At 40.9% G+C, this 20416-nt stretch overlaps 1 protein-coding gene across 8 annotated transcripts in view; it reads right to left on the bottom strand.

Moving 5' to 3' along the window:
* LOC102302991 (plasma membrane calcium-transporting ATPase 1) overlaps positions 1–20416 on the bottom strand; it is a 142348-nt gene that overhangs the window by 6779 nt on the left and 115153 nt on the right. For 5 of the 8 annotated variants that reach the window (XM_042218960.1, XM_005917796.3, XM_014332238.2 and 2 more), the window contains 5 exons: positions 14787–14978; positions 10712–10925; positions 10363–10574; positions 9502–9609; positions 8160–8342 (listed from right to left, as the gene is read on the bottom strand). In XM_042218960.1, the coding sequence (XP_042074894.1) occupies positions 8160–8342; positions 9502–9609; positions 10363–10574; positions 10712–10925; positions 14787–14978 (909 nt within the window). Of the gene's footprint in view, positions 1–3662; positions 3874–8159; positions 8343–9501; positions 9610–10362; positions 10575–10711; positions 10926–14786; positions 14979–20416 lie in introns of all 8 variants that reach the window. The other 3 variants (XM_042218959.1, XM_042218961.1, XM_042218962.1) reach the window with 2 other exon arrangements.

Genomic DNA, 20416 nt, shown 5'->3' with positions numbered 1-20416 from the left:
AATGCTGGAGGCAGCTCATAGCAGGAAGTGCATCAAAAAAAACACACAACAAAAACAAAAGCATCATCAGGGAGTCACATGTGGAGAAGCACTGAATCACAATCACCACAGTACGCACACCTGCACACAAGCACACACGTCTGCAGGGAGAGTTCGATTGATGCTTCCTCTACATCTATAATTCTGCTTTTTAATATCTGACAGTTAAATATTGATATGATGTGTCCAAAAGTCTGCGGACACCTTAGTTACAGTTAAACTGGGTTCTTAATGTATGAGCACATCGACGAAAGAATGCATCATCACATGTTTTATCTTTCTACACACGAACTTATGCCTAGTTAACTTTTAGCCATCACAGCCGACTTAACCTTAACAAAACCGCCACTGTAACCGTCACTTCACTAACATTCGAAAACCCCATTTAAACCAGCGCAGATCTCACAATTAGCAATGTTAACTAAATTTATCTGATGTGTTCATTTATCCCTGAGCTGGCACTCAGTTATCAAAACTTCCTGACAGAAGACGCTGCATGTTATCAACCCGCTCCCCCACTCGTCTAGCTCCAGATGTCGAAGCTGTATGCGCTCCCATTCAGCCACTGCAGTATTAATGAGGACGGATGCTGGCGCTGGGTGATGAGGCCTGACACACAGTGGGTGTTGTAGTTCTTTCCAGAGTGGATAGATTGGGGCTGGGCTCTGTTTCCCCCCCCTTTCTTTTCTTTCTTTTTTTTTTTTTTACCAAACTGGAAAAATATTTACTAATAATTCTTTTTGTACATTGGGGAATCGTCACATTGTGTCACACTGAAAGAGTAATAGGATTACCTGAAACGTAATACAGACTACAAACATATTTGTTTTCAGATTTTCTCTCACTGGAAAGCAGGGGCTAACACCAGGACAAACGCACTCATACTACATAATACAGTAAAGGGTGTGAATGGTTTTGATTCAGCCAGCCTTCGTGATCTCATACCTGATGAGAGATCACCCAAAATGACTCAAAAAACACATGCAAGTCTTTCGTTACATTTGTAAGAGATCAGTCTCTGAGAATGAATTCCTAAACTGAACCTTAAATAATTTAAGCACAGTATGAAATGCATCTGTGGAGCTATTTGTTTAGACAAAACTCTTATTCTGCTGCCCAGTTTTAGATGACAAGTTTGTTAAATAAAAATTATACTGTAGGGGGGAAAAAAAGGCATAATCACGAACACAGAAGCGTCTTTATTTGTATGGTGCTTAAATAGCTGATTAAAATTTCAGTTTCAGTAAATTTGTATTATTTTTAAAGCCAATGGGTATGTTGCCTGACAACATGCCTGCATGAACCAATCACAGCGCTTCCCTGCATTGGGCAGCCTGAAATTACAAACCAAAAATATGTTTCCAATCAATAACTAATTAATAAATATGTCCAGTAAGGACAATGAGTGATTGGGGGGGGGGTTCAGGTCAGGCAATACAGCATCGCCTCGCATGATTATAGTCCCAAAGTGGAAAAACCTGGATCGGATTTGTCTTCTTTGTCTACAAAGAAGGTTTAATTAGCAGGAATGTCCCACAATGTAACAGTGACAGCAACAGTGGCCTAAAATCCCCCAACATTTTCTTCTGAGAGATTCTTTGGATGATTTTTAAATTTTAAACTGTGAAAGCAGTGTCCGCATTCCAGGAAAGTGTAATAAAACCATTTTTGCCACTAAAACCAACAATTAATATTAAATTTTATCCTCCCGAGTCGGTTCCTGCGTGTTAAAAGATTTTCCCAGTGGATGAAAGGGTTACTTTGAGTCAGAAAACGGGCTCCGACTGTGGTTTGTAGCCACTCCAGTTCTTGGCCTGATTGTTGGAAGCTGCACCATCTGTAGTTCTCAGCGCTTACCTGGGAAAGTGAAATCTGGAGGCTTGTGACTGGGAGGTCTAATCTGAATCTGGCTAAAATTTAACCTCAATGCATGATCTCGTCTATGCAAATAAGATATAAATACCATAAACTAACTGTCCTGCAGCAAACTGACTTTCTGGGGTCACTGCTGGTTGGAGGGCACGTTTTACCAACTCGGCTATGATGGCGTCAGCGGGAATACCGAAATATTTCAGCCGATCCCCGACCCCAGTAAACACCACACGCATAACAAACACAATCTCACTGTTAAGCATTTCTAATCACGTTCCGAGTGAGAATCGTTTTGTCCTCGGCCTGCTCTCCTCTCTCGGCCTAAAGTCGTTTTCTGTGTGATGAATCCGCAGAGGCTGCAGCTGATCACACTGATTTATACGCACCAGTAGACACTCTTCATTATAATTAATAACCCTGCAGTTCAAAGCTCTCTATTACTGAACCACAAGAGAGCTGCAGGCTGAGCTCTGCAGCTTAGAGCATGCATGCAACAACCACAAACACTCGTGCATACACAAAGCTCACAAGTTAAAAAGCTCTTGGCTGTTAAACCACGAGGGAGACTTGCTCAGCCTGACAGATTTAACCCTACACAGGATTAACCCATAAAATTATCTCGATGACCAGGATGTTGCCTCAGAGAAATAGAGGGGGAAAAAAATCAACAAAGAAAATGGGACGGGGAAATGAGAGCGATTCATCGTCTCTTTCTCTTCTAGTAGGTCACACGTGCCTTTAGTGACTTGTCAGGCACCAAGTCTCATCATGGGTTAATAGATGCATGGTGAGTTTAATTCTTCATGCAGGATGGAAGTGATGGAAGTAATAACAAGAAAAAAAGATGAATATAAAAGCACAGGAAGGTGAAGTGGACAGCACATGGAAGCAGAGAGATGGAAACAGATCAGGTTGTCTGCAGGCTCTCTCAGTACTTTTTTCTCTGGCTTTTACAGTCAAACTGCAGTTCACACTGGTGTCTATTCAAAGCCGTAATGTACGTACTGAACACTTTAAAAGGATTTAATAAAACACATTCAGTGTAATTTTTTCTGTACAATAGAGCTGAAAATGTTTGAATGTTCTAGAAATGCTGAACTGAATGAAAGAAACATCTGAATGCTGCAACAAATCATCTAAAAGAATCTTAAACCTTTGTTTCTCACTCGCACCACTGTTCGAATGAAGCAGGGTAACATGAAGCTAATTAGCAAGCTTTAAAGATGTTCACTTTTTCTCCAAATATGCTTTTTAATATCTTGTGATGTTCAGCTCTTACTATACTCACATCTTCAAACTTGTTTACTTATAGATTTCAGCAGCAGCATCACAGCTTTATTTGCAGTTTTAATTGCAGCGATTGCAAACAGAGCTTTTTCACCTCGCTGCTGGTTTACATTTAAAGCTCTCCACCAAACCTTTGGGGGGCTTTTATTGTAAAGCTGTGGTAGACAATACAACTTAGCCACGAGTGTGATTAGAAGAGCTTTCTAAGCTATGCTCCTTGTGAAGGAAGGAAAGTAGAAAAGAAAGAAAAGTTTCTATTTAGTGAGCAGTTAATAAATAACCTAGACACACTCTTCACATGAAAAATTCCAGATCAGTTCAGGGCGTGCAGACACCCAGTTACGACAGCAGCAGTGCAGTGGCTTCAGTGTCGGTAAGTCATGCAACGTTCAAACAGAGGAAAAAAAAGACAGAGTCCAGCCTGGTGGAGCGTGCTGTTAGCTGGCCTCCAGTCACCGACTCACTGCCTGCAGTGGAGGAGGAAGCAGCAGCAGCGGGGGGCAGAGCCCCACCCGAGTTGGTGAGAGAGGAGGAAGAGCTAAGCCCTATGTGGGTGGGGCTAGAGAGAGTTTTGGCAGCAGTGGCGTCATTGTGCTGGCTGACGACGGACGGCTGGCGGCGCAGGGCACCGGGCACCGCCGCCTGGCTCGTCTGGAAGGTATAGACCACATCCATCTGAAGGAAGGACAGTCACAACACACTGTTAGAGAGCAGAGAGAGCAAGAAGACAGCACAGAGGAACAGACTTCTGCAGAGGTTAGAGACAGTGCAGTCTGACCTTTTAATTCATTCGGATGTAAAGAAGAGGTAGTGCAAGTACAGCGATGAAGACAAGCACATCTGATTAAATTACTCAATTTCAGGGTAGTTTACGTTTAGTGTTAGCTGGCAGGAAACAGTGCAATGGCATTAGCTGATAAAATGTTGTGCATCAATCTACGATGAGACTCATCTATGTCATGCTTTGCTGCTAACAGCGTGACTGGGACTGTATCAGTCTGAATATGTCACACATTCAGTGGTAAGATTTTAAATTGTCCTGACAAAAGGGTGACGCTATGTTTTCAATGAAAGTTGGCACAGATTCTGAGCCTTTCCCTCTCATACTGACTTGAATTAATCATCCAACCACAAATATCAAAACTGCAAAAAAAAATCATCTGATCAAAACCAACTAATATTTCATTTCATTCATCAAGATCAGTGCCGATGAAATAGACAGATTTTATTAAGTGGATCCTTTCCTTATTTTCTGTCATGTATGTATACACTGATGCTGAAAGGTCATTTTAAACTTTGCAAAGTTTCAAATAATGGATGATTTTGAATTGTGAATCATGGAACGCTTCTCTGTCAGAAGCTGGGTATCATACTGTCCCCACACTGAACAGACACTGTATCCAGCATTTAAATTCAACAGTTAGTTTTACTGAAAGAAAGCAAATGGACATTATGGCAGTAAGAAACTTTCTGATTTTTCCATTGAGGTATTTCTTGCATATTTAGTACATTTGTTAAAGAAAAAGCAAAATAAAATATCAAATCTTCCAATGGGATAACCTCTGCAGTCCTTATCTGTGCTGCTGCAATACAGAAAAACTGAGCTACTGACACTTTTAGCAGGTAGAGACACTAGAATATGAAGGAGAAACAAAGATGAGAAAGAGATCAGGACAGAGGAGAAGTTGTAACAGCAAGGAGAAGTTTGAGAGCTGTCATTTAGTGTCAAAATGTGAAAATCCTCTGACAGAACGAAGGGATGAAGAAAGAAATGGAACAGTGAATAAAGAGCTTTTGAATCAGGCTTACGGCACTCTGAGAGAGAGAGAGAGCTGAGACAGGAGAAAGAGAAATGTGTCATTTGGAATGACTGATAAAGTTTCTGCAGCGAGGTGCTGCATGTAGCAATTATTCCCCCACTGTGTCTGACTGTTGAGGCGTTGAGCGGCACAACACTGCCCACCAGGATTAGAGAGGAAGAGGACAGGAAGAGGAGCGTGGAGAGATAAGAACCTAATTAGCTTGCAGCCTTTCGTCGCCTCCCTCTCCATCATCGCTTCCTCCCATCCTCCCATCCCGAGAGGACAACACTGATATTACAGATACACAGCCCCGAAGAGAAAAAGGAGAGCGTCCTCAGTTCTGTACAGCAGATCCGATGGCAGACAGAGAGAAGTGGAGGAGAAACATCCGCCTTTCACGACACAGATTTACGTGGACCGGGTGAAGATTATCGTAAACCGCACACGTGGATCAGGGTTTTCCGCTCCACCTGAAATCACTCTTGCCCTCGCCTGTTCATTTGTACCCGCTCTGAAGCTTTCAATCAGATTATGTGATGAATGAGCATTTTAACCTCTAGACATTTACCAGCTCACCGGTAACACATCGATGGTTAGGGTTTTGTTTTAGCTTCATGCAAAACAGGCACGTTTTAAATGAAGTATCATTTATTAAATTTGGTATTACCAGATTTGCCTACAGTTTCTATATGAAACCACCGACTTACTAAATAATTCATTTGTATTCTTACGGTTTTAGTCTGTTTGTGTGATAGATAGTGTATTTTGGATATTTAATAGTCTACTTTCCAGTTTTTTTTCTGAACAGCTGTTGAACACTTTGGCCATCACCTGCTGTTTTAATCAAGGTATAATGTATAACACAATAATAAAAAGGACAAATGATGGAGAAGCACCAGAGCTCTGGATTAAGAAGCTACACTTATTTGTTTTGGTGTTTTATTTGGAAGAGGTCTGGTTTAAAATGAAGTCTTATTTTCTGTCAGTTACAGAATTGAGTGAAGAAGCAGAGAGTCAGTGTTTCTGCAGAGGTCAAACTGAGAAACTCAAGACGACAAACCAGAAAAAATTCGCTATTATTATTCAGACCTGGTTACCCTCTGGCCTCAGTAAGTACAAGCAAGCCCACTGGTAAGAGGAAAACACCTGACCCCGCTGACTCCATGTGTGTGCGCGTGGGAGCGGCGCGATGACTGCTGTTACTGTAAGTGGGCGTTAGCATGGAGGCTAATGAAGCCCACAGAGACTGAATGGAACTGCCCGTGGACATGCTAAAGCTCAGTGAGCTGTCCTGTAGGAGGAGGATAACACAGACAAGTTCCAGCGTACGAAAACAGCGACTACTAAGAACACCAGCTAGATTTCAATCCAAATGCAATGTAGCATGAAGTTAGTTTACTGACATAATAATTCACTAATGACACTTACTCTCCAATTCTGATGGAAGAAAAAGATGATAGCATTCGTGTTTTAAAATCCGGTTTATCTCTTCCTTTGATTAGAGGAGTGTTGACTCTTGTTTTTTCTTTGTCCGTGCTTTTTTTGCTCTCGGTCGCTCTTTTTGTTTACTTTGTGGTTTATTTTGTGACTTTTTTTTCCCTGACCCATGTTATTGGTTTGATTGTGTCTTATTGCTTTCTTTTTAACCCCTCTCTCTTCCTTGCTGTCTGAATTACTCGGAATTTCAATCAGTCTTTGCCAGGCTATTGCATTTTCAACTTCCTCTTGTTCCTCAGTCTTCCTTAGATTCACCCCATGTTTTAGATTCAGTGCTTTTTTTGGACTAACCAGCCTAATTGTGCTGCAGGTTTTCTAACTAACTTTCTCTTTACCCTTTCTGCGTGTCTGTCTCCGTGATTCTGTATTTGGGTCAACCTTGCGGTTCTTAGAAGTATTCCTAAAGATTTGCTCACTAAATCTGGCTTTGTTATTATTTAATCAGTAACTTTTTCAAAAAGCGTGACTTTTTAATTTCTTGTGGTTTCCTTCAGGTTACACAGGAATTGAAAGTCCGGATGGAAACAGGTGGATGGAGACACGCTTGCTGACATGACTGATTAATTTACTGACTAATGAAAGTACTCAGGAAGGTTTGTGCCGCTGTAGCAGTCTTTAATTTCTGTTTTTTAATAAAGTGGTTCTGTGCCGAAGCTCTGCAGCAGAGTGTGAAATTGACAGGACAACATCTGCAGTTGAGTGTGTGTGTTTAATCTTCAGTTCAATTCCACACACACACACAGACACACAGTGTGTGTCACAGAGGTGCCGACATGAAGCTGCAGTCGGAGATACAGCTACGGTAAACTTTTATCGAGAGTTCTGGTTGACTGCACTATGTTGTACAGTATACATATGATAAAGACTCTACAGGCTTCATTTGGCGTCTAATCTGAGATGGCTGCTGACAGAGTTTAGAGGCTCCACATGGAAAGTTTGCAGAGCCAATCAGGCTTTGCGGCACAGCTCCACGCACTCGTTAAATGTAGATACTGTGCTTTCTGTATATATTTTTTCTCCTAAGCGGCGGTCAGCTTGACTTCAAAGATTTTTTTACACCCTCCAGCTGTTAATTTCACCGTAAAGCAGCTTGATGCAGTTTACCACTTACTGCTTTTATCTCAGTAAGAGATGGTAAGGAGATTTCCATGTATCTGAAAAAAGGTCATTTTTTCTTTTCTTGCAACGAGAAGAGAACGTCAATAAGAAAAAAGATGTACTGTACTGTGAGAGCGCAGAAAATGTGTAGAGCATTTTATGTTGAATAAAAGTGAACTTGTCGTTTTGCAACAGAGTCTGGCTGGTCACCAGTGGTGATAAGCCGATGCTTGAGGTGATGCTCTGCTTGAAAAACACAAATGATGTTCGAGAGATCTGAAATAAAAACTTTGGTAAGGAATTTGTTGATGGTGAACCAGATCAAAAATGGACCCGGTTGTTGGATTCCATCGATTGTGATGCATTCAGGTGTCTGCTGGAAAAAATATTTTTATTAAAGTCTCTCTTTGTCATCTTGATGAGAGAATGCCTCTCAAACAACAATTCAGATAAGACAATAGACCAAAAACAAAACAAGCCCTCAGCCGTTGCCATCAAAGGGGGAAACTGATAACAGAAGTAGGTGATAAAGTTAGACATGTCGAGGAGCCGAGGCGAGCATACCTGTGTCTGGATGCGGTTCAGACCTCTGAACCAGAGAATCTGGCCTCTCCTCAGCTCCATCTCGGCGTGGTCGATTTCATCCGTGCCTTCGTTCAGCTCCTCCTCGGGAATCTCCTCCTTTGTGATACCGTGACCGGCCTCCTTCAGGAACTTCAGGTGGTGTGTGGGGATGGCCGAGATCAGCTGAGGTTGAGAGAAAACCATCGTCAGCAGATCAGATCTGGTGGTGTTTACGCCAAATCAGCAGATGAAAACAGCTGACAATATCCGATAACATCGATGGTCAAACTAATAAAACGTTTTATGAATATATAAAGACAGCCTGTGCTACAGGACGAGTTTAAAAGCTGCATGAGAACTGCATTATGGGAAATGTAGGATCTTTTGGAGTGTGACTGATTAAAGTCCACAGAAGTTAATAATTCACGTATTAATATGTGTAGTGTATAATGACTCAAAAATAAAAAAAGCAGGGTGTGCAGGGTGCTTTCCCAATCTAGGACCAAGACTTATGTGAGACAACAGGACTGAGGTGTTACTAAGAGGTTGTAGGAAGTATTTTGGGTAAAGTTTGGCAAATTTATTTTAAAAAATAAAAAGCTAACAAATGAACTCATTACTTATTAGCACTTTCATTTTTTTTTTTTTTTTACTAACAAGCAAAATGTTGCTAAAGCTGCACTGAAGCTTGATTTGACCTCAATTTTAAAACACAATATACAAAAACTAATGAAGCACAATAAACTTGTAACTTGGTTATGCAATCATTATTTTCCTTCTGCTGGTGAACTATCTGTTCATGGTTGTTAAAAGAGAGCGGAGAGACACCCAGCATCCTGCTGGAGCTGCACATCAGCTTTTTATATCTCCGTCACCCTCCTCTCTCTCTCCGTTAGAAACAAAAGGTGTTTTTACCTCTTAAATAAATCACAGACTTCAGATGAGTCTGTTTCTGTCAGCATATTTCTGTCTCTCTGCCCTCCACCTGAACCCAGCAGGCTAGCTATGACTGAACAGTTTTTCTGTGTGTTTGCATGCTAACAGGATCATGTGTGTGATGGCGTGTTCGTGCGCGTCCACAGAGGCGCTGACACGCCGGGTTTGTTTTCCCTCGGCCCTCGTAAACAGGAGTCGCACAGCTTTCATGTGCTGAGCTCATTACCATGGCGATGGTCGTGATGGCAACACCGCAGCAGCGCGAGTGTGACAGGCAACAGTTTTCTGCCATAAACCTCACATATCCACCTCTTCATCAGCTCCTGGGTACACGTTGCTTATTCTCACAGCTCGGGCTGGTGTTTGTTCTGCTCAGCTGTTTGTGCACTTGAGGTTTTTGTCTCACCTGTCCCCACAGCAGCTCTCCCACGCCGATGAAAACGCACCACAGCCACTGGTCGATGGTCAGAGCCGTGCAGGAGAACGGCTTTCCTCCGAACTGAACAATGACGATCTGGGAAGGAAACAAGCAAGCGGCATGTCAGCCGTGTGAACTTTTAGTCGGCAGATCTGGTGGTTTAACAAAGTTATGTTAGACTATTCTATAGTGTGAGATTGGTAATACTTTTACTCATACATTATTCCAATGCTAATGTTAAGGCAAATAAATGAGATGACAGGGTAACAGAGGAAACTCCAATTTCCAGTGTTACAGGTGGGAGAATCAGTGACACCTGCACTGACCACTGGCACCCAAAAGAGACAGAAACGACACAACTTATTATTAGGTACTAAGGTTTTTCGCCATTTGGGCACTACTTTTTAAATAATACCAAGGTGCGGTGTTAGTTAAGTTGCCAATAACTTCTCTGTCATTTACTGTAATCATTAGCCAGCTAACTACAGAATCAACACGACCACCACCTTTCTATTGACAACCTTTCGACACTTTGTCCCCCACACAGCACAGGCAACTGCTCATCTCGTGATCTTCCACCTGTTTTTGGTCAACATTTTGGATGTGTGTGATTCATCGTACCACCAGTTCTACTGTTAAGGTCTTAACCTGATGTGCTGATGTCTTCTTACCATTTCTAATTCAGTGAAAAAAAAACCATCAGAAGGTTTCAGCTAAACTCTTTTAAATGTAACCAAACTATGTGGAGCAAAAATGCAGCTGCAGCTACTGAGACCATGAATCCATCCAGACTGAGCGGTAACATAACAGGAAAACCTTGGTAGCACTAAAGGATGGTGAAGGTGTTACCTGCAGAGCGAAGGTCCCCAGTACAACGCTGCAGAAGATAGGGTTCCTGTAGACACCTTCGAACACGTTCCTCTCTCCGTGGATCTTCCTGGCATTGATTTCGTTGAAGAGCTGCATCATGACAAACACGTTGAACACGATGGTGTAGTGCTCTGATGGTGGGGAGTGCAAGGGAGCGTTTCGCCCACTGTCGATGTCGAAAAAGTTCTCACCTGATAAAAGATGAAGGAAAATACCCCAAAAATTTATCTCAACTGTTTCGACAATGATTAACAAACATCAGCGTCTTAGTATCAATGCATTACTGCAGAACCAGGTTTACACCCAACTTGGATGGAGTCAGACTCACCAGCGAAGAGCAGGGTAAAGATGATGACGAGCTGGTACACAGCATGGCCAAGTATGTTCTTCATCATGGTCCTGGAGATGAGGGGCTTGTTCCGACCGTAGGGTTTACGTAGCAGCAGAGACTCAGTGGGCGGCTCCGTGGCAAGAGCGAGAGATGCCAGAGTGTCCATGATGAGGTTGACCCAGAGCATCTGGACAGCTTTCAGGGGAGAGTCCTTTTGGAGAAGGAGTAGGAGTTTAATTTACGAGAAGAGAATATAACATCAGGTATATAACAGAATACAAATATGATTCAGCAACCAAACAACAGGGAAACCAGCAGACTCTTTGCAGACCAGCAAAGAGCATTACTCCCAACTACAGCTTTGAAATTCCCACGTTTACAGCATGAGAAACTGTTTTGGTCTAATTTTCCTTATTGTGACAACTGGAATGGTGTGACTGGTTTCAAATTTTGTAAAGGTATCTCGTGATCAAAAGACCCTGTTAAATGCAACCTGCTTGAAAAGATGGACTCAGTTCAGTTGGACTCGAATGTAGTATAAACGTGTATTCATACTAGATGACTGAACTCCAATGCTTTCTCAATGACACAGTAACACACACGGTAAATAACAAACCTATAAAACATGTGAGAGGACAGTGTGACCACTACTGACAGAGGAGCTGAGATGCTGAGAAGAACTGATCATTCAGGGAGCATGCTCTGACACGGTACAGGGCAATGAGTGGCCTGCTGTCTGGAACAAATATGGAATCTCTGAGATTCAAAAAATGTTGCCACTGATACACAAGTTATTGTTTAAGAAGGTTCAGGGACCTCATGGTGGACACATCCCATTTTTCACATGGTGTCTATGGTTATATTTGAACTTCCACATATTGTTAGGATTGCATTGTTAGGAAACAAATATATGGGCATTTTTTATACTGCTGTCACTGTGAGAACCATACTGTAAGAACTGATTTAATCTTAGTGCGTCTAACATCAAATGAGTAATTTAACTGCATAAAAAAATGAGGAAAAAAGTACACACACATTTCAAAGCACTCCCTCCACTTCTAAAACCCAGTTTACGCCTCTGGGTCCTGCCTCTGTTCCTCTGTACACACACCAAACACATAAATCGCCTTTTAATGATCTTTTCCGTGCACTAGCAGAGACCGAGCGCCTGATGATCAGTGAGCAAAATCACAGCACAGAGACCACAGACCTGCTGAGTCCCCCGTTATATTTCAGGATTATGACGGTGACGTGTTGCCATGGTTTCAGGCTGAATCTTAGCCTACTTTGTGTTCTTCGCTCTGTAGTCGAGTTAGTTATCTGGTCTTGCCAGCTGTGAGCCTTTCAATTAATACACAGCCCCAAGACTTTCTTCTTTATTGTGTCAGGGGTTCAGCTTTCTGATTACAGGCACATTATGAAACAAAGAAAATGTGACACGGCCAACTCGCCTCCTCGCAGCACTGAGACGGTCACATCGAAATCACAAATTACTCTTTGTTTCTATGGATATTTTATCAAGCGGAGATTTAAAGATGTTTCCACAGCGTGCGACGAGGTACACCAAACACACCAGCCAGCCTCAAAATCAAATCAAAACACGAGTTAATCAAAAGCATAAGTGAAGGCGATGTTTTTACTGTTTTTGAATTTGAGATGAAAACCAGCAACGACACAAACACAATTTCACATGCTGTTTATACGCAAATAGCACACTCATTTAAATAGTTTTACATTCAAAACCTTTTAAAATCTATACATTCAAAAGCATGTGATTCATTGATCACTGATTAGAGATACTGTAGCAGCTGCTATAGTGAACATACAGTGGCTTGCAAAAGTTTTCGGCCCCCTTGAACTTTCCCACATTTTGTCACATTACAGCCACAAACATGAATCAATTTTATTGGAATTCCACGTGAAAGACCAACACAAAGTGGTGTACATGTGAGAAGTGGAACGAAAATCATACATGATTCCAAACATTTTTTACAAATAACTGCAAAGTGGGGTGTGCGTAATTATTCAGCCCCCTTTGGTCTGAGTGCAGTCAGTTGCCCTTAGAAATTTACTTGACGAGTTCTAATGACTAAATAGAGTGCACCTGTGTGTAATCTAATGTCAGTACAAATACAGCTGCTCTGTGACTGTCTAAGAGAATATTGGGAGCAACAACACCATGAAGTCCAAAGAACACCCCAGACAGGTCAGGGATAAAGTTATTGAGAAATTTAAAGCAGGCTTAGGCTACAAAAAGATTTCCCAAGCCTTGAACATCCCACGGAGCACTGTTTATGCGATCATTCAGAAATGGAAGGAGTATGGCACAACTGTAAACCTACCAAGACAAGGCCGTCCACCTAAACTCACAGGCCGAACAAGGAGAGCGCTGATCACAAATGCAGCCAAGAGGCGCATGGTGACTCTGGACGAGCCGCAGAGATCTACAGCTCAGGTGGGGGAAAGTTGGCCTTTATGGAAGAGTGGCAAGAAGAAAGCCATTGTTAACAGAAAACCATAAGAAGTCCCGTTTGCAGTTTGCCACAAGCCATGTGGGGGACACAGCAAACCTGTGGAAGAAGGTGCTCTGATCAGATGAGACCAAAGTGGAACTTTTTGGCCAAAATGCAAAACGCTATGTGTGGCGGAAAACTAACACTGCACATCACTCTGAACACACCATCCCCACTGTCACATATGGTGGTGGCAGCATCATGATCTCAGGGTGCTTCTCTTCAGCAGGGACAGGGAAGCTGGTCAGAGTTGATGGGAAGATGGATGGAGCCAAATACAGGGCAACCTTGGAAGAAAACCTCTTGGAGTCTGCAAAAGACTTGAGACTGGGGCGGAGGTTCACCTTCCAGCAGGACAACGACCCTAAACATGAAGCCAGGGCAACAATGGGATGGTTTAAAACAAAACATCTCCATGTGTTAGAATGGCCCAGTCAAAGTCCAGATCTAAATCCAATCGAGAATCTGTGGCAAGATCTGAAAACTGCTGTTCACAAACGCTGTCCATCTAATCTGACTGAGCTGGAGATGTTTTGCAAAGAAGAATGGGCAAAGATTTCAGTCTCTAGATGTGCAAAGCTGGTAGAGACAAACCCTAAAAGAGTGTCAGCTGTAATTGCAGCAAAAGGTGGTTCTACAAAGTATTGACTCAGTGGACTGAATAATTACGCACACCCAATTTGTAAAAAATGTTTGGAATCATGTATGATTTTCGTTCCACTTCTCACGTGTGCACCACTTTGTATTGGTCTTTCACGTGGAATTCCAATAAAATTGATTCATGTTTGTGGCTGTGATGTGACAAAATGTGGAAAAGTTCAAGGGGCCGAATACTTTTGCAAGCCACTGTATGTATGTGCTCCAAATCTGACACCTGACATTAAGATTCAGCCACACTGGTACTCTGCTTTTTGGTTGTGGCATTCACAAACTGCTATTAACATACATGTGAAAAATGAAAATTTGAAATGATGTTTGGAAACAAAAAATCTAAAGCAAAACACTACAAAGAAGCACTGAGCACACAAACCTTTGCCAAACAACTCACTCTCTGGGCAGTTCTTACTAGAATTGTATTTTTTTTTTTTTTGCATTCACCACAATAAATTCACCTTTAAGACTTTGGTGGATCGAAGCCAAATTTAAATGGATTGCTTCCATGACCCCACACTACACCCCTTTTCAAGCTATCATTTTTACAGAGTGATGACACACACGCACACAAACACAACCAAAAATAGAACCTCCGCAGTTTTTTCTGCCCACTCGTACTCTAAACTTCTTCTTTCTTTTTTTTTATAAACACAAGCAAACAATATCAAACTGTGAGACTGAATTTAGACAGAAGATTTTGAAAAATCCAGTGATCGTGACGTCCTTTTCTTTTTGGGTTGTGTAGTTACAAACATTATGTGAGATTTTTTTAAAAATTCTCATTCACACGTGTTCGTTCCAGCTTTTTCAGCTCATATTCAGGAGGTCCCACTGAGCCGTCTGTCGTTATTCAGACTCAAACTGGTGTGCTAAATGAGCTGTAATTTCAGACATAAGCGGTTTACCTGTGTGATGCAGGCGCCTGTGAACGCCACAATCACGGCCACCACATTGACGGTCAGCTGGAACTGCAGGAACTTGGAGATGCTGTCGTAGACGTTCCTCCCCCACATGACGGCCTTGACAATACTGGTGAAGTTGTCGTCAGTCAGGATGATGTCAGATGCCTCTTTGGCCACATCTGTGCCGGCGATTCCCTGAAAGGAAGCAGAGAGGCATCATTAGTCCTTGAATAAGAGCAAACAGTCTCTGTGATGCCAAGTTTCCAACAAATACGGAAACTCTGTTCACACAAGATCCACACAAGCAATGAATCAACTCTGCTAAAAAGTGTTCATCGAAACTTTCTTATACATACATTTTTGTATTTTTATGGTATTTATAAAAAAGTTCAAATATCTGAATCTGTGAGAAACGGTGTATTTGGAGCTAGGGTGGTGAGTTAGAGTCATAAAGTACTGGAAGAGACACAAACTACAGTATTATTTTTTAGATTTCAGTCAAATGACATCTCCGGGTACAAAATCAGAATTTTTCTATTTTCCTCCTCATGTTTAAAACACTGCTCGTAAATTACCATCCCAAGCACCAGGTGTGGGCCTGCTGCTGTTTATTGATGCTTAAGGTCATTTCAAATCGTTCCTCCAAAAAGTCCATTGGCTCCAAAATCCATTCAATGCTCATAGGTCCTGTGTTCAAATGCCCAACTTCAGTCATGAAGATAATGTTTACAATAACCAGGCTTCCCCCTTGAGCACTACAAGACCTATAATGTAAAAGACTAAAGTCTGGCACTCTCTTCCAATCTGATTTTTTGTCACAGGCTATGTGATTTTACATAAAGACTGCGCAGTTTGCCTTAAACATAATGTGCAAAGACAAAAACTGTCGAACAAAGACAGAAATGGAAGATGCTCGGAATCACGGCTGAAGAGTGATTTGCTCAGATCAAGCAGTCCAAAAGAAAGAAAACACTTTAGATACCGTGGACACGACATTGATCACATACTTGAACATCAACCAAAGCAAAACTTGCAGCAATTTGTCTTTGTTGGAACACAAAGCAGAGAGCAGAGCAGGTGTAAGACAGTGCTGAGTTTTACAAGCAGGTTACACCAAACAACTGAAAACTCAGGATTTTATTGTTACACTGGACACTGAACTTGCTTAAAAATGCTACCGTTAGCGAAATTAATTAATGAAACCGGCCCTCTCAGCTGTGTTTGTCACTTTGGTGCCTTCTGGAGCACTTTTCATGCAGTTATCCAATAAATAACATGGCTTCCTGTGGAATATTATTATTGGTCTATTACTTTATGGTCACTTTATTCTATTAGTAGTACAGCACTTTCATCCGCAGCTGATACTTCTGTGTTTATGAATAAATCTGAGTTGACTTGACAATCCTGACAAGCTCCATATAACAAGATGGCCAACAAGCTAACTGAGGCTCTAAAAATGTGGAGACCAAGTCAAAACATCAGCCTGGCTTTGTACTAAACTGCCTCTCAGACTCGCACTTATAGATCCCCAAAGTGCACAACACATAAATCTGAGGGACTGTAAAGTGATTAATAAGGTAAGAAGACAGAAACAACAAGTATTTCTGCTATACAAATTCCACATTTACTGCCATCTTCTCCCAATGCTTGACTGATCACCACTCAGCTAGACAAACTGTGGTAAGCGGTCACAGATAACACATTGCTTTACCTTAATGAGTCCCAGTAGTCACAACCTAAAAAGCCTTGGAACCGTGACTAACTAATTGTGCATAAACATCTCAGCTGTGAGCAAGAGAACTCTGGCTTACTGAAGCTCATCTAACACCAAAATGTTGAGCTGGAGCGCCCACAGTTTCCTCAGAGATGGATAAACGATTATCTTTCTGTGGAGTTTAATGTTACTGCTTCCTAGCTCATCCGCAGGGTACAAGCGCAGTGGAATAATGCTGCCGAGGTTGTAACGGCAGAGCAGTATGACAGGTACAAGGAGAAAGTCCAGCTGTTCAGCTTCACTATGGATAAAGCGACGACTTATTGTTGGGTTCTTTCTCATCTCCTGTAGATGCGAACAATCCGCCAGCTGGACGTTTAATTTTTAAACCTCCTTTCATCTAAAGTCTGAAAAGCTTTGACAGAGAGTATTTTATGCTGCTCAACTGACAGTAAAGTAAAAATAAAACAGGAGGGTCGGCCTTGTCTTAAACAGCAATTCTAAAGAAGTTCTGAGCTGCTGTGTCTCTCTACGCAGGCAGACTCGCTCAAACAGATGGAGGTGAATCGCTTTCAGTTTCCCAGCTAACCAGGCGATAATTGAACAGGGACGCTGGAGTTGAAACTGAAAATGTTCCAAATGGGACATATAAGCGCTGAAAGGTCACTGCTTTAAATCCACAAATTGCTTTTGTGATGTGTTTAGGAACAGTAGCTACTATCAGGGAATTGTTTGACAGCACAGCAGCTGCTCAGCACCCTGCAGGAGAGCCTGATGTTCAGATGACTTTCCCCAGTAAATAAAGGTCACAACAACACACAGAGGAGTCAGCTGTGAACTCGTCCACATGCATGTATTCTGTTTTTAAACAGATACACATTGGCAAGTTGTCAGCTGATCATCTGTTCAGTGTTACTCTTTAGAGGTGAGAGTTATGACGCCACAGTGTTAATTCATTCAGTTTCAAATACAGCAGAATTTGATCCTTTAAATCTACAAACACTTCACTCGCAGGCTGTCTCTGTTTTACAAACTTGCACGATACAAAGAAATGCTACCATTTGGCACTGGGTTGCCAGGTCTGTGGTTTTCCTGCAGAATTGGAATACTTGCCTCTGTCAGTGCGCCCCAGGGCAGCTGTGGCTACAATGTAGCTTGCCATCACCAGTGTGTGAATGTGTGGATGACTGAATGTAGTGTAAAGCGCTTTGGGGTCCATAGGGACTAAGTAAAGCGCTATACAAATACAGGCCATTTACCATTTACTTTACAAGTTGCAGTTGCCATCCTGAGCTCCTGTACAAGTTTACTTAAAACAGTCTTCACTTTGAGGTAAATATGATGAAGATTCGGTTGGTGCGTCAAAAGTGTTACATAACAAATGAGCTGACGTAGGTGCAGCGCTTGGGAATCATAAAACTGGGACAGTGAAAACAACTGAATTTACACAGCAAACAAACGTTTATGAGTGGCTGTAGGAGAAAGTTTACTGAGACATATTTTGACATGTGTCAAACAAAAACATGTTTATGCAATTTTATCTCTTTTCTATTTCCTCCAAAGATAAATATGGTTTTAACTTTTGAAACTTTTAGGTGATGTAAATAAGGAGTGCGATGTTTCCCCTTAGTGAGTTAGCTTTGTGCTATAAACACAAGCCCCAATATGTTTCGTTCCAAAAGTTCTACTGGGAAGATGATCATTTTATCCGGGCTGAGCTCAAGTCCAAACTTGGACGTCTCATGTTCTCATTTTCCATAGTAACAACTTTCTACGCCACCTGGAAGAAAGCTATAAATATTGTAAATAATGATGATTGCTGACCCTTTTCAAATGTATCCTGAAAAGCAGCACATTTTCCAAGACATATTTCCTTACAGCATGCCACTGGTTGTAAATGTATTTCCTGCTAGATTTTTTTTTTTTTTTTTTGGAGACTATTTCCCTACTTAAAACTTGCTTGAAGTGTTTCATTTATTATTGATGTGCGAGTCATGTGCATTAACAATACTTTTACCAGAGTAAATGTAACCATCATGTGATGGATTACTCAACTCAAGTTTCAGGAGTCTGAAAATTAATTTGTTAACGAAAAATAAAAACTAATAAATGTCGTTTCACTTAAATCTATAAAACACACTCAGATCGCCCAGAGGATTGTTATTGGTCATATATAAAACTCAAATGGGAGTTTCAGCCACCCACCCACTACCTTTTGATTGCTATTCTTCGCGTTTAGTGACCACTTTCAGGCATTTCTCAACATCATTACTTTAACTGTTATTACACACTTTCAGCTATGAATTTACCACATTTGTGTCTTGATAAAGTGCTAGTCACACTTTTAGCCAAGAAGCTCCTTCTTTTAATTTATAATTTTAGCTACTATAATAACTGCTTATCTAGTTTTTCCAGCTACCAATTTCATTTGTTTAACTTTCTTTTTTTTAAGTAATCAGTTGGTCAACAATAATATGCATAGTCACCATTGCTTATACAGCTTTCTAGTGCGATTCCTCTTTATGGTTATTCTTCTGCTTTTGTTTATTTAATTAAAGAATATGAAAACAGAGCATGAGATGTTTGAGAGAAAGAAAAAACAAACAAACTTAATAAATTACAGTAACCAGATATACTTGGATATTAACCTAATGAGGAAATATCTATCTAAATCATAAAAAAGTACTGATATAATGAAATTAAGTTATAGGAAGGACATTTCAAGGAGATACCATCTTTCCACTTTTCCTCAGACTGACCCTCCTGTAGTCTCATGAACCCAATATCAGGGCAAAGTGTGTAATAGACACGGCGGTCCATCATGTGTATGTCATGCTTTGCTTCTCCAAAGCATGAAATGCACAGGTGAAGTTGCATTATTAGCAGAGGGACATAGTATATCTAAAAAGCCAAGATGTCGCTCGTGACCCAGGAAGGTGTAAAGTAACTCCAGGATCAGTCTATGCCAGAGACAATTAAGCTAGGTGGCTAATATGCAGTTACAGATAAATATTTTAGTGATGTCTCTAAACGCTTTCTCGTGATTATTTTCAAGGTGAAGTAATATCATAAAATTCTTAAAGAGGGCGATATCTGACTCTGTAAATTGAAGTGCTGTGAGGTCTGGAAAGGTGGGATAAGATAGCCAAACGCTCGCCATGAAACAGAGCTTGATATTTTTCTATCTAAATGTGTTTTTAAACTATTTTGTTTGTTCATTTTTACTTTTACCTGAATATTTTAACTACATTTAACTAATAAATTCCACATATTTTTAACCAGCTATTGTATTTTTTTCATTAAGTTTGTTTAGCTAAAACCATAATGTTTTTATCCATACATGTGTTGAACTAATATTTCCAGATTTTAATAATTCAGCATTGTAGCTTCACATTATGAATGATTATCCATAACATGTTTTTGTAAATGGGTGAACAATCTAACAGTTTCAACTGTTTTGTTAAGCGAATTCAACTTTTTTCCACTTCGTGACCATTACTTATTTGTTTTAATCATTTTAGCAATTAATTTTGGCTGGGTCGGTCTTTTTATCTATTAACTTTAGTTAAAAGTGTTAACTTTCTTGCTCAAAACACATTCTGCTCTTACCACTTCTTTAATTAAACTGTAATTTCAGTTTTTTCTTTTTTCCTTTTTGAGAAAATCTGTCCAAATACCCTCAAAAATGTGCAAAAATGCACCCCGGAGTACATGCACTCTGGTTGATAAAACAGACAACATAAAGAAACAGCATTAGTCTCACTCTCTGTGAGTTGATCTGTAGAAAACAAAGGCAGTGACAAGGTGGTAGAGTGGGGCCCCACTGTGCTGAATGCACCGAACTCAACATTTATTGATTTATTATTCCATTTCACAGCTATCTTAATGAATCCGCGGCATTAAACTGAAGAGTTATTGT

The sequence above is a fragment of the Haplochromis burtoni genome, unplaced genomic scaffold (genome assembly GCF_018398535.1).
Source record: "Haplochromis burtoni strain Fernald_Lab_line unplaced genomic scaffold, NCSU_Asbu1 Contig_26, whole genome shotgun sequence".
In the NCBI taxonomy this organism is placed as follows: domain Eukaryota; kingdom Metazoa; phylum Chordata; class Actinopteri; order Cichliformes; family Cichlidae; genus Haplochromis; species Haplochromis burtoni.
Note: the sequence above shows the minus strand (reverse complement) of the source record. Positions and strands in the feature narration are given on the sequence as shown.